Source organism: Sciurus carolinensis, chromosome 16 (assembly GCF_902686445.1).
Source record: "Sciurus carolinensis chromosome 16, mSciCar1.2, whole genome shotgun sequence".
NCBI classification, from domain to species: Eukaryota; Metazoa; Chordata; class Mammalia; order Rodentia; family Sciuridae; genus Sciurus; species Sciurus carolinensis.
In genome coordinates, this window is record NC_062228.1 from 25805349 (window position 1) to 25819724 (window position 14376).

The 14376-nt window shown below is 37.2% G+C and overlaps 1 protein-coding gene across 8 annotated transcripts in view; it reads left to right on the forward strand.

Moving 5' to 3' along the window:
• Cnot1 (CCR4-NOT transcription complex subunit 1) overlaps window positions 1-14376 on the forward strand; it is an 87901-nt gene that overhangs the window by 39649 nt on the left and 33876 nt on the right. For 3 of the 8 annotated variants that reach the window (XM_047529904.1, XM_047529910.1, XM_047529905.1), the window contains 6 exons: window positions 5932-6083; window positions 6919-7069; window positions 8889-9090; window positions 10665-10811; window positions 11873-11997; window positions 12250-12536. In XM_047529904.1, the coding sequence (XP_047385860.1) occupies window positions 5932-6083; window positions 6919-7069; window positions 8889-9090; window positions 10665-10811; window positions 11873-11997; window positions 12250-12536 (1064 nt within the window). The remainder of the gene's footprint in view (window positions 1-5931; window positions 6084-6918; window positions 7070-8888; window positions 9091-10664; window positions 10812-11872; window positions 11998-12249; window positions 12537-14376) is intronic. The other 5 variants (XM_047529907.1, XM_047529912.1, XM_047529906.1 and 2 more) reach the window with 3 other exon arrangements.

A 14376-nucleotide genomic window follows, 5' to 3' on the forward strand; every position in this document is an offset into this window, starting at 1 on the left:
ACATTCGGCCTTTGGTTTTTTGGGCTTGGCCTGTTTGACTTAGCATGATATTTTCCAGCTTCATCCATTTACCAGCAAATGCCATAATTTTTTCTTTATGACTGAGTAATACTCCATTGTGTATATATAACACAGTTTCTATATCCATTCGTCAATTGAAGGGCATCTAGGTTGGTTCCATAATCTAGCTATTGTGAATTGAGCAGCTATGAACATTGATGTGGCTGCATCACTGTAGTATGCTGATTTTAAGTCCTTTGGGTATAAAGTGAGGAGTGGGATAGCTGGGTCAAATGGTGGGGTCCATTCCAAGCTTTCTGAGGAATTTCCATACTGCTTTCCAGAGTAGCTGTACCAATTTGCAACTCCACCAGCAATGTATGAGTTTGCCTTTTTCCCCACATCCATGCCACCACTTATTATTGCTCTGTTCTTGATAATAGCCATTCTAATTGGAGTTAGATGAAATCTTAGGGTGGTTTTAATTTGCATTTCTCTTAATTACTAGGGATGATGAGCACTTTTCATATATTTGTTGATGACCTGTATATCTTCTTCTGTGAAGTGTCTGCCCAGTTCCTTAGCCCATTTATTGATTGGGTTCTTTGTATTTTGGGTGTAAAGTTTTAAGTTCTTTATAAACTTTGGACATGAGTGCTGTGTCTGAAGTGTGTGTGGAAAAGATTTTCTGCCATTCTGTAGGCTCTTTTCACATTGTTGATTGTTTCCTGTGCTGAGAAAAAATGTTTTAGTTTGAATCTATCACATTTATTGATTCTTGCTTTTATTTCTTGTGCTATGGGGGTCTTGTCAAAGAAGTCTGGTCCTAAGCCAACGTGATGGAGATTCGGGCCTACTTTTTCTTCTATTTGGTGAAGGGTCTCAGGTCTAATTCCTAGATCATTGATCCATTTTGAGTTGAGTTTTGCACAGGGTGAGAGATAGGGTTTTAATTTCATTTTTCTGCATATGGATTTCCAGTTTTCCCATCACCATTTGTTGAAGAGGCTATCTTTTCTCCATTGTAAGTTTTTGGCACCTTTGTCTAGTATGAGGTTACTGTACTTACATGGGTATGTCTCCGTGTCTTCTATCCTGTACCATTCATCTACCTATTTTGGTACTAGCACCATGCTGTTTTTGTTACTATTGCTCAATCGTAGAGTTTAAGGTCTGGTATAGTGATACCTCCTGCATCACTCTTCCTGCCCAGGATTTCTTTGGCTATTCTGGGTCTTTTGTTCTTCTAGATGAATTTCATGATTGCTTTTTCTGTTTCTATGAGAAATGTTATAGGGATTTTAATTGGAATTGTGTTAAATCTGTACAGTGCCTTTGGAAGTATGCCATTTTGATAATATTAAATCTGCCTATCCAAGAACATGGGAGATCTTTCCATCTTCTAAGGTTTTCTTCAATTTCTTTCTTCAGTGTTTTGTAGTTTACATTGTAGAGATCTTTCAACTCTTTGGTTAGATTGACTCCCAAGTATTTTTTTTTTTTTTTTTTTTTTTTTGAGGCTATTGCAAATGGAGTTGTTTCCTCATTTCCCTTTCAGATATTTCATTGCTTTTGTATAAAAATGCTTTAGATTTATGCGTGTTGATTTTATATCCTGCTATTTTGCTAAATTCATTGATGAGTTCTAGAAATTTTCTGGAGGAGTTTTTGGATCCTCTAAATAGAGATTCATGTCATCAGCAAATAGTGACAGCTTGAGTTCCTCTTTTCCTATTCGTATCTCTTTAATTTCTTTATTCTGTTTAATTGCTCTGACTAGTAGTTCCAGAATGATGTTGAATAGAAGTGGTGAAAGAGGGCCTCCCTGTCTTGTTCCAGTTTTTAAAGGGAATGGTTTCAGTTTTTCTCTATTAAGAATGATGTTGGCCATGGGCTTAGCATAAATAGCCTTTACAATGTTCAGATATGTTCCTACTGTCCCTATTTTTTCTAGTGTTTTGAGCATAATAAAGGGGTGTTGTATTTTGTCAAACACTTTTTCTGCGTCAATTGAAATAACCATATGATTCTTATCCTTAAGTCTGTTGACATGACTACATGGATTACATTTATTGATTTACGGATGTTGAACCAACCTTGCATTCCCAGGATGAACCCCACTTGATCGTGGTGCACTCTCTTCTTAATATGTTTTTGGATACAGTTTGCCAGTATTTTGTTAAGGATCTTTGTGTCTATATTCATCAAGGATATTGGTCTAAAATTTTCTTTCCTTGATGTGTCTTTTCCTGGTTTGGGTATGAGGGTGATATTAGCTTCATAGAATGAGTTTGGTAGGGTACTCTCCTTTTCTATTTCCTGGAATACTTTGTGAAGTATTGGAATGAGTTCTTCTTTTGAAGGTCTTGTAGAACACGACTGAGAATCCATCTGGTCCTGGGCTTTTCTTGGTTGGTAGGCTTTTGATGGCTTCTTCTGTTTCATTGTTATTGATCTGTTTAAATTGTGTATGTCCTCCTGGTTCAGGTTGGGAGGATCATATGTCTCTAGAAATTTGTCAATGTCTTCAGTATTTTCTATTTTGTTTGAATATAGATTTTCAAAGTAGCTTCTCATTGTATTATGTATTTCAGTGGTGTCTGTTGTGATATTTCCTTTTCATCACGAATTTTAGTAATTGAGTTTTCTCTCTCCTCTTTGTTATTGTGGCTAAGGGTTTGTCTATTTTGTTTACTTTTTCAAAGAACCAACTTTTTGTTTCTTTTGTTTCAATTTCATTGATTTCAGCTCTGATTTTAATTATTTTCTGTCTTCTCCTTTTGGTGTTGTTCTGTTCTTTTTCTAGGGCTTTGAGCTGTAATGTTAGGTCATTTAGTTGTTGACTTTTTATTCTTTTCTTGAATGCGCTCCACACAATGAATTTTCCTTTTAGGACTGCTATCATAGTGTCCCAGAGATTTTGATATGTTGTATCGTCGTTCTCATTTACCTCTAAGAATTTTTTTATCTTCTCCCTGATGTTTTCTGTTATCCATGCTTCATTCAATAGCATATTATGTAGGCTCCAGGTGTCAGAGTAATTTCTGCTTTTTATTTTGTCATTGATTTCTAATTTCATTCCATTATGATCTGATAGAACACAAGGCAGTATCTCTGTTTTTTTGCATTTTCTAAGGGCTGCTTTGTGGCATGACATATGGTCTGTTTTCAAGAAGGTTCCATGTACCTGAGAAAAAAGTGAATTCGCTTGTTGACGGATGGAATATTCTATAGATATCTGTTAAATCTAAATTATTGATCGTGCTATTTAGTTCTATGGTTTCTTTGTTTAGTTTTTGTTTGAAAGATCTATCCAGTGGTGACAGCAGTGTGTTAAAGTCACCCAGAATTACTGTGTTGTGGTCTATTTGATTCCTGGAATTTAGAAGGATTTGTTTGATGTACAGGGATGCACCATTGTTTGGGGCATGAATATTTACCATTGTTATGTCTTCCTGATTTAAGGTTCCTTTAAGCAGTATGAAATGTCCTTCTTTATCCCTTCTGACTAACTTTGGCTTGAAGTCCACTTTATCTGAAATAAGGATGGAAATCCCTGCTTTTTTTACTGAGTCCATGTGCGTGGTAGGTTTTTTCCCCCATCCTTTCACCTTTAGTCTGTGGATGTCTTTTTCTATGAGATGAGTCTCTTGAAGGCAGCATATTGTTGGGTCTTTTTTTTTTAATCCATTCTGCCATTCTATGTCTTTTGATTGATCAGTTTAGGCCATTAACATTCAGAGTTATCACTGAGATATGATTTGTATTCCCAGTCATTTGGGCTTATTTTTGGTCTTTAACTTGACTTGGTTTCTCCTTTGAATGGATTTTCCTTTAAGGTAGTTCCTCGCTTTGCTGACCTACATTGTTTTTCATTTTTACCTCATGGAATATTTTGTTGAGAATATTCTATAGCACAGACTTTCTATTTGTAAATTCTTTTAACTTTTGTTTATCATGGAAGGATTTTATTTCATCATCAAATCTGTAGGTTAGTTTTGCTGGGTACAGGATTCTTGGTTGGCAACCATGTTCTTTCAGAGCTTGAAATACACTGTTCCAGGCCCTTCTAGCTTTTAGAGTCTGGGATGAGAAATCTGCTGATATCCGCATTGGTTTCCCCCTATATGTAATCTGATGCTTTTCTCTTGCAGCTTTCAAAATCCTATCTTTATTTTGTATCTTAGGCATTTTCATTATAATGTGCCTTGGTGTTCTATAAGCCTCTTGTATTTGATTTTTCCATTTCATTCTTCAGACTTGGGAAATTTCCTGATATTATTTCATTACATAGTTTGTTCATTTCTTTGGTTTGTATCTCTGTACCTTCCTCAGTCCTGATAACTCTTAAATTTGGTCTTTTCATGATGTCCCATAGTTCTTGGAGATTCTGTTCATGATTTCTTACCATCTTCTCTGTTTGGGCAACTTTATTTTCAAGATTAAATATTTTGTCTTCATTGTCTGAGGTTCTGTCTTCCAAGTGGTCTAGTCTTTTGGTTTTGCTTTCCATTGAGTTTTTTATTTGGTTTATTGTTTCCTTCATTTCAAGGCTTTCTGTTTAGGTTTTTGAAATGATCTTTTGCTTCCTGCAGTTGCTCTTTCAACTGCTTATTGGTATGATCATTCATTGCCTGCATTTGCTCTCTTATCTCATCCTTTGCTTCATGAATCATTTTAATTATGTATAATCTGAAGTCCTTTTCTGCCATTTCTTGTACCATACTGTCACTGGATTCTATTAATATAGAATCTAGATTTATTTGGATCATTTTCTTCCCTTTTTTTTTTTCATGCTGTTCATGTATCTTCCCCTTTAGCAGTGCTGATGTGGGGTATTGCAGTTTCCTCCCCTATAGGTTTCCAAAACCTTTTCTTTAAGGGGGAGGTCATTATTAGCAGTGCCCAGTTCAGACAGTGTGCAAACGAAACCAAGTAGCCCCTGTGAGGACGTTAATAATATCGTCTTAATAAACAGAATGAATTCAGTTATTATCTTCATTATAACAAATAGATTTGCAATAAGGTCTACAGTTTCTAATGGAGGACAAAGAGGATGCGGAGGGGTGTAGGATGTAGCTGTTAATGGGATAAGAAAAAATATATAGAGGTGTTAGATCATAGAAGGAGTAAAAGTGTAATCAAAAGAAGTTGGTTGTTAGCATGGGAAGAGGGAGAAAGGCTCTGAGGGAACAGGTAAACAAAAGGAAAAGAGAGCAAGAAAAGTGAAGAAATAAAAACTTAAAATTTTTCAATAAGGAGAAAAAAAAAAATCTACACTCTTAACAGTCATATAGTATTCAGACCTCCCAGTATTCAGTAGCTTGATGTATGTATGAGAGGTACCTGACAATGAACTTCAGGTCTCCAGTAGATGTCTCCGAATGAGATTTGCCCCATCTAAAGATGGCAGTTTCTGCTTCCAGAATTATCCAAGATGGCCGCTTTGGCTTCCAAATGTGTTGGCAAATAGGGAACTGCAGTTGGGGGTGTGGGCGTGGTCTTCTGGCAGTCCTGGAGGCAGGGTACAATCATTCCGTCTGGGGTTCCTGGTGGCGGGGAGCAGTCAGTCCATGTGAGGGCCCCAGAGGGTGGGAGTGATCATTTGGGCTGAGGGATCCTGGAGATGGTGCTCAGTCAGTCCAGCCAGGGGTTCTATAAGTCCTGGCTGTTGTCTCAAAATGGCGGCAGCCACGTGTAACCAAACCTGCAGGTACTGTGACAGTGAACTTCCAGGTAACAGCAGGCAGCTGGTGCTCCACTGGCGGTCCGTGGTCAGTCGGACAATCGGGAGGTGAACCTCGGCTGGTGGGTGATGGGTAGTTGAACGCCAGGCAGATGGTGGGTGGTAGGTGCCAGACAGCGAGCAATCTGCACTTAAAAAGTCTAAGATCAATTTTAAATAAACTGAGAAACATTTTCTTTTTGTAGGAGCCTTTTATCCAAGCATGCATGACTTTTTTAAAAAGACGGTGCCCTTCTATCTTGGGTGGACTTGCCCCAGAGAAAGACCAACCCAAAAGTGCTCAACTTCCTCCTGAAACTCTGGCAACAATGTTGGCCTGTCTACAGGCTTGTGCGGGGTAAGGAGAATTTTCTAGAATTAGGATATTTTATGCTGAAATTGGATTATATTGATTGGTGTTAATTTGGGAAAGGGGTGATCTAATAAAATGACTGTATTTAAAAATAATTCAGTGATTTTTAAGTCCAAATAGTATACTGCTTGCAATGTATATTAGATCCATTGTGTTTTTTTAATGTGGTGCGATACAGAGTTCTACATTCATTTTTTTTTTTTTTTGCACGTGGGATATTCAGTTGTCCCAGTATCAGTTTTGAAAATACTAGTAACTGTGTTTATGGTATTTTTTTTAATACATTTGTTGTCTTTGATATATTAGTATCAATTTTGCTTGCCTGCTTGCTTTGATATATCTTGGTTTGGATGTAATTTTTTTTTTTTTAACCCTTTTTTTATTTTAATTTTTTTTATTGTAAACAAATGGGATACATGTTGTTTCTCTGTTTGTACATGGCGTAAAGGCATACCATTTGTGTAATCATAAATTTACATAGGGTAATGCTGTTTGATTGATTCTGTTATTTTTTCCCTTCCCCCCCATGGATGTAATTTTTGACAGAATGAAGATATGCCAGTGTTCAGAAAATTCTAGTGATGAATGACAGGCACAGAGAGGTGGGGTACGGTAGTAAATTTAGCCATGTACTCAAAAAGTGCACACCCCTCCACCCCATGGTGGGGATAATGAACTTTGGTCCTGAGTCTCAAATGCTAAGTAAGACCTCTACCACTGATTTATACCTGGAGCCCCAAAGTTTTATTTAAAAATCAGATTGGTTTATTGAGGTGTGTTGGAAAATAGCAGTTATATTTTTCACTTTTCTTCTTTTTAGGAGTGTTTCTCAGGAATTATCAGAGACCATCCTCACCATGGTAGCCAATTGCAGTAATGTTATGAATAAGGCCCGACAGCCACCACCTGGAGTTATGCCAAAAGGACGCCCTCCTAGTGCTAGTAGCTTAGATGCCATTTCTCCTGTTCAGGTAAACTAATACGTCTGCATTTGCTAGTAGACATCGAATAAAATAAGCTTCTATAGCTTCTTCAATAATGAGGTTATTGCTGGATGAGGTGGTACACACCTGTAATTCCAGCATCTTGGAAGGCTGAGGCAGGAGGATCGCATGTTTGAGCCCAAACTGGGCAACATACGTCAGACTCTGTCTTAAAATAAAAAGGCCTGGGAAATGTGGCTTAACAGTAAAGTAAGTACCCTTGGGTTTAATTCCTAGTACTACCTTCCCCACAAGAATAGTTACTACATTTTATTTTTTAAAAATTATTTATGATTTGGTACTGGGGATTTGCATTGCGCTACTTCCCTAGCACACCCCTTCCCAACACACACACACCTTAATTTTTTTGTCAGGGTCTTGTTGGTTTGCTTACGTTTTCACTGAATTAACTATGGCTGTTCTTGAACTCGTGATCCTCTTGCCTCAACCTCCTGAATTGCTGAGATTATAGGCACATACCGTGACATCTAACCTTATATTTTAGACATTATATAAATTATCTGCACCATTAATAGTATCCATATGATTTTAAAGAAGATCCATAAATAAGCACAGTATTTGAGAATAGAGTTTAATCATCAAATACAACATGACTCTGAAAGATACAAAGCCACTTTTACAATTAAATGAAAAGGGTTTCCTTTTTTAATGAGAATTACTTACATTCTTGAAAAGTAAGGTCTGCCTGTGAATCTGATGTGTCCTCTTTATAGTTTCATGGGCCAAATAACAGTGCTAGAGTCTAGCAGCTTGTGATAATTGGGGCTCTTCAGCTTTCAACTGCCTGCCATCAACTACCCTGTTCTTTTGGGGAGCTTCATATTCTGTTTTTGTTTGAATGGCATATTAAGATTTAAGGAAAGAAAAAGGTAGTTGGGATTCTTCAGTTGCTACTTTATTAAAGGAATTTACTTTTCATTTTCTGTAGTAATGAAGGTATAAAATAGTGTCATAAACTAGGAAGAATTCAAGTAAAGTTACTAGGTATTTTTAAAAAATCTTTTGGTGGATAGCATATTTTGTTTTTTTCTTAGTTTTAAAGTTAGAGCTGATATTCCCCAACCCTAAAGATCCCCCCCCATTTTTTAAATTGGTGCATTATATTTGTACCTAATATAGGATTTGTTATATATTCTTACATGTATATTATGTAACAACTAAATTGACCATTAACCCACCCCTGAAGATTCTTAGATTTTGACGATGTGTCATATTATTTCGAATTTCTATTGGTTTTAGTGTATTGAAAGTTAAATAATTTCTCTTGATAGATTGTTTTTGTTTTAAAGTAGCTTATTGGAACTTGAAATGACTTAATATATTAACTGCACTATGTCATTATTAAATAAGTTGTGTCGCAATGGGACAATTATCATTTTGTCGTCGTTTTCGTCATTGTTTTCTGGAAGTTTTGGTATCCCTGTTTTGTGGCTTTGGTATATTTGGGCAAGGACTAACTCTTTAAACCTATTCTTTATATAATTTAGAGTTTAAAATGACTCGCTTGCTGAACAAGGTGGCACATGCCTACAATCTAAGTGACTGAGGGAGGCTTAGGCAGGAAGATCACAACATTGAGGCCAGCATCAGGAGCTTAGCAAGACCCAAAAACGACAACAACATAAAGGGCTGGGGATGTTCCGTGGTAGAGTCCCTCAGTTCAATCCCCAGTTGGGGGTTGGTGGTAGAATATAAAGAGCTATTTTTTGTTAACAGTTGCTTTACCCATGTCATGTCTGCCTTTCCTTGAAATGCGTTTAATGTGCTTTATGATGTTTTTCCTTAGATTGACCCTCTTGCTGGAATGGCATCTCTTAGTATAGGTGGTTCAGCTGCCCCTCACACCCAGAGTATGCAGGGCTTTCCTCCAAATTTGGGTTCTGCATTCAGTACCCCTCAGTCACCAGCAAAAGCATTTCCACCTCTTTCAACCCCAAATCAGACAACAGCATTCAGTGGTATTGGAGGACTTTCATCACAGCTTCCAGGTAAGAGGGGGAGTTGGGCAGGGGCATGGATTATTTATAAATTTCATTGTGCTTTTATGTATGGTTAAAGGGGTTTTGGAGTGACTGGAATGAAGGAAAACGACTTAATTGAAATTGTTAAAGTTGCTTCAGTGACCCAAATAGGGAAGAGACATATATACTATTATTACATTCAATTCAATCTAGTTGGAATAAAGAATGAAGATACTAATATTTATAAAGTTAATTGAGTGTTCAGTAAGGATTCTCTTCCCAAACATCAATATGTGTAATGTGTTGATCACATATTTTTAGTTTTTATTTTGTTATTTTTTGATGCCAAAGATTAAATCCAGGGCCTCACACATGCTAACCAACTTGAGTTTTGCCACTGAATTATATCCCCCATCTATATCACAGATTTTAGAATTCAGCTTTATGAATCTCCAGGTCTGTGTAATGATGGTGGAAACTATTTATGTCTGTGTAATGATGGTGGAAACTATTTATGTATGAGATTCAGGTATATGTTCTGCCTGCCTCCGTATAGTTCACCTACCTGCAAATGATAGTAAACCCTTAGAACTTTTTCAGGCATTTTACTTTGTAACTTTACATTGAAGTAAAGTTTACTTTTTTTTTTTTTTTTTTTTTGCTTGTGCCCACTTCCCACTTCTCTTGAGCCTTCTCTACTATGTTCAGGCTGTAAGATAAGGTACTGAAAGTAAAAGACTAATATGTTGTTATTACTCTGTAATGTTAATAGTGCTGCTATATATGGTTCTAGATCTGACGATTCACTTGCTTCACCTATTTTATCCTATTGTCCCCAATGTGGAACACCTATAACAATTAAATAGTATGTGACACATGATTTATTTATATAAGTTTGAATATGATTATATTATTACAACTACCACTGTTACTATAATTACTTATGTATTATTGAGCCCAGAGAGTCACACATACTAGGCAAGTGCTCTACCATTAAACTATACTCCCAACCTTTTTATTTTTTGTTTTAAAACAGGGTCTTGCTAAGTTGCTCAGTTGTGATCCTCCAGTCTCAGCCAGCTGAGTAACTAGAATCATAGTTGTGCATTACCACACCTAGGCCAGCTGCTTTTATTTTGAGTACCTTGAATAGTTTAAAATTTGCATATTCAAGAGTAAAAGTGAATTAATAAAATAAATGCTGAGAAATTTGGGCATTGTCCATTTTTGTCCCTTCTTTAGTTTGGGTTTTTTTGGGGGGCAAGGAGTGGTACTGGGAGTTGAACACTGAGGATGCCGAACCACTTTCATAGCTCTTTTTGTTTGTTTGTTTTTGTTTTTTATTTTGCAAAAGGGTCTCATTAAATTTCCCCAGGGCCTTGCTTAATTGCTGAGACTGGCCTTGAACTCATGATACTCCTGCTTCAGCCTCTGGGGTTACTGGAATTATAGGTGTACACGACTGTGCCCAGCTTAGTTTAGATTTTCGATATCTATAGAGAATCAACCTGACTTTTAAAATGAGAAGATATATCTGAGATATGTGTAGATTTGAGAACATGAGTAATGATAGAAATTCTGGCTGCCTTTATTCTCTCTAGTAGGTGGTCTTGGCACAGGCAGCCTGACTGGTATAGGAACTGGGGCTCTTGGACTCCCTGCAGTGAATAACGACCCTTTTGTGCAGAGAAAACTGGGCACCTCTGGACTGAACCAGCCTACATTCCAGCAGAGTAAGATGAAACCTTGTAAGTGGTAGTGTTGTCTGTGATTGTGAAGTGTGACTGAGGTACATAAGAAATTTTATTGTGTGTCTACTTTGTTGTCCCTAGTGTTATATGGACAAAAACATTGACTTATGTAACATATTGTTAGTAGAGCCATATGTTGGTGTGTGTCCTAGACCAATGATTACTCTACCTTTGCTTTGGATTGCCAGAACAAAGTTAAGAGGTTCCATCTTTAGGGTGTTATCCTGAAAGTAAGGAGGAGATATGGTAAAGAGAAAAGTTCTTTAAATAAATGTATATAAATTTTGTACTTAACCTTAAAATTTTCTGGTATTGACTTTTAACAAGTCTAGAACAGCCAGAAGAATTTACTGTTTGTTTCAGTTTGCCAAGTTTATAAAGTAAATAACTGTTAATTTATTTTAAGATTATAGCTTTATAATATAGATATACTTTATTTTTCATAAAAATTGCTGTAATTTACAACCAATTTCATTGTTTCACCTTTTTAGTAATAATATCCACTAGTCAGAAATCATCTTTATAAACACATAAGTTTAATTGACCTATGTCTGTCTTATCACTGGCAGTATTTATGATAACAAAGATTAAAATATACCAGCTGACTTGCAAATGTTAGTGTGAAAGGTTTGTTTGAATGTTATGTTTTGTAGCATGCTGTGTGTTAATAACCCTGTGTTATGCACTCGAATTGATTATTCTAATATGTTAAAAGATTTTTATTATAAAGTAATAGTTTCTAGTCTCAGGTGGGTTGTATTAAGGGTAAGTGTTAAGAATTTGAGCCTGGTGAACTTTCATGTTGTAATAAGTCCTGAAGAACAATATTAAAGTAGGCCTAGTCAAGGCAATTAATTGAAAGTCTTCTTTGTGTACTTAGAACACCTTAATATTCACACTTGACCATATAATTCTTTGTGCATTTCCCCATATACACCCCATTAAAAGTTAGAACTGTGTTAATCTCTCTATTTGTATTTAGGGGGGAGTTGAAAAAGGACTTAAATGCCCTCTGCTTGCCTTTTTTTTTGTTTTGTTTTGTTTTTTGTTTCTAATAGCGGACTTGTCTCAGGTGTGGCCAGAGGCAAATCAGCACTTTAGTAAAGAGATAGATGATGAAGCAAACAGCTATTTCCAGCGAATATATAATCACCCACCACATCCCACCATGTCCGTTGATGAGGTGAGTGTTTAAGAGGACCTAATGATGCATTGTTCAAACAAATCTTGAAGTGCCCCCTTCAAGTGTTTTAGAAATCCTGCTTAAAGTGTCTTGTGATGTATCTGTGTATCTTGTGAAACCTTAGCTTGTGTGTCTCAACCCCTGTTTATTGGTAAATGTGTGCTCCTTTACAAATCTGCTGTTATAAGAATATTTGAGGAATACTGTTATAGTTTCCTTTATGTATGTATTGTTTTTGTTTTGCTTTTATAGGTATTAGAAATGCTACAAAGATTTAAAGACTCTACCATAAAAAGGGAACGAGAAGTATTTAACTGTATGTTAAGGAACTTGTTTGAAGAATATCGGTTTTTCCCCCAGTATCCTGATAAAGAGTTACATATAACAGCCTGCCTGTTTGGTGGCATAATTGAGAAAGGACTGGTCACTTACATGGCACTGGGTCTGGCCCTGCGATATGTTCTTGAAGCCTTACGCAAGCCTTTTGGATCTAAAATGTATTATTTTGGGATTGCTGCACTAGATAGATTTAAAAATAGGTGAGTGAATAGTTTCACTGTCAAACTGCTTTCTCTCTTTCTCTCTCTTTTGGGTACAGGGTCTCACTGTGTTACCCAAGCTGTCCTCAAACTCGTGATCTCCTTCCTCACCCTGCTTAGAAGCTGGGGTTATAAGTTTGTGTCACTCACTGTTCCCAGCCAAAGCTTTTCTTTTTTAACATAAGGAGCCTTAACTTTAATTTATCAACTGATGAGTACCAGGTCTCAAATTACACATAACAAATCTCATATATATACTTACCTGGCAGGGGAGATACCATGATCACAAATCTCATATATAGTTATATGAAGTCAAAGAGGAAGAATTGAAAACAGTTGAATTCATCGCAGTTATCAAATAGATTGGAAGGAAAACGAGATAGGAAGGTGTGTTAGTCAGATTTATGATGCTGTGACCGAAAGTAAAATACATAACTTCTTTTTTCTTTTTCTTTCTTTTTTTTTTTTTTTTTAAGGGTAACTTGCATGAACTTATTGAAGGGATAGGGAAAGAGAAAGGAGGCACTCTAAAGGGAAAGAGTGAGTCTTCTCAGAGATCAGGATATACCCTTTCTGTCTTTCAGTTTCAATGGGTGGGGGTGGGGGGGTCCCACAGCAGTTTCCAGAGTCCTGCTCAGGTCAACCTGTTTTTTTTTTTGTTTTGTTTTGTTTTTTAATTTTTAGTTGTAGATGGACACAACTTTATTTTATTAATTTATGTGGTGATGAGGATTGAACCCAGTGCCTCATGCATGCAAGACAAGTGCTCTACCACTGAGAACTCAGGGGCACTCGACCACTGAGCCACATACCCAGCCCTATTTTCTATTTTATTTAGAGACAAGGTCTTACTGAGTTGCTTATCGCCTCGCTTTAGCTGAGATTGGCTTTGAACTTGTGATCCTCCTGCCTCAGCCTCCCAGCTGCTGGGATTATAGGCTACTGTGCCCGGCTAAGGTCTACCTTTTGACTTTTTGGCAGGGAGGGCACTAGGAATTGAACCCAGGGGTGCTTAACCACTGAATAACGTTCCCAGCGCTTTTTAAATTTTTTATTTAGAGAGAGGGTCTCACAAAGTTGCTTAGGGCCTTGCTCAGTTACTAAGTCTGACTTGAGTTTATGGTCCTTCTGCCTCAGCCTCCTAAGCCACTGGGATTAGGGGCATGTGCCACCAAGCCTGGCTTACCTGTTTACTTTGACAGCATAGAAACCACGTGAATTGGCTCCAAGGGAATGTGGTGGGGTGCTCAGTGTTGGAGATTTTAAGGAAATTGAGTTCCCCTGGTTTTGCCTGTATTTTTTGCGCCTTCAATCATTTTACTATCCTTTGAATAGCCTTCAGCAAGAAGCTTTCTTTGTGATGGTGTTGATGGTTCAGTTGATTAAGGGTTTTTATAAGGTAGGGTCTAACTTCTCTGGTAGGGTGTGACATGCTCTTGAAACAGTAGTTTTTCTGAGGGGAATATGATTTTGCCTTGGGGATATCTTAACATACCAATTCCTGTCTTCTAGGTGCTTATCTAGCAGGTAAGTTTTCTTCTGGTTTACAGTTACCCTTCATTATTTTTATCCTTCTCACCCACTTATGACTGACTAGCTATTTAACATTTCCCCGTTAAGGACCTGAATCATCCCTAAATTCTTTTAGGGTATTTGGGCATGGATTTGGTCTGGCTGCTTTCTGCTGATAGAGGGCTAAATTGAGGGGAGGCTCAAAGTCTTGTCCTCTGGGAGGTGAGGCATGCACAGTTAAGGGTTCCTAGTATCAAGACAATCCAGAGGTCCATGTTGGTGGTTGGTGGTCTCTGGACAAGGCATGAATGGGGAACAGATCCTGCTT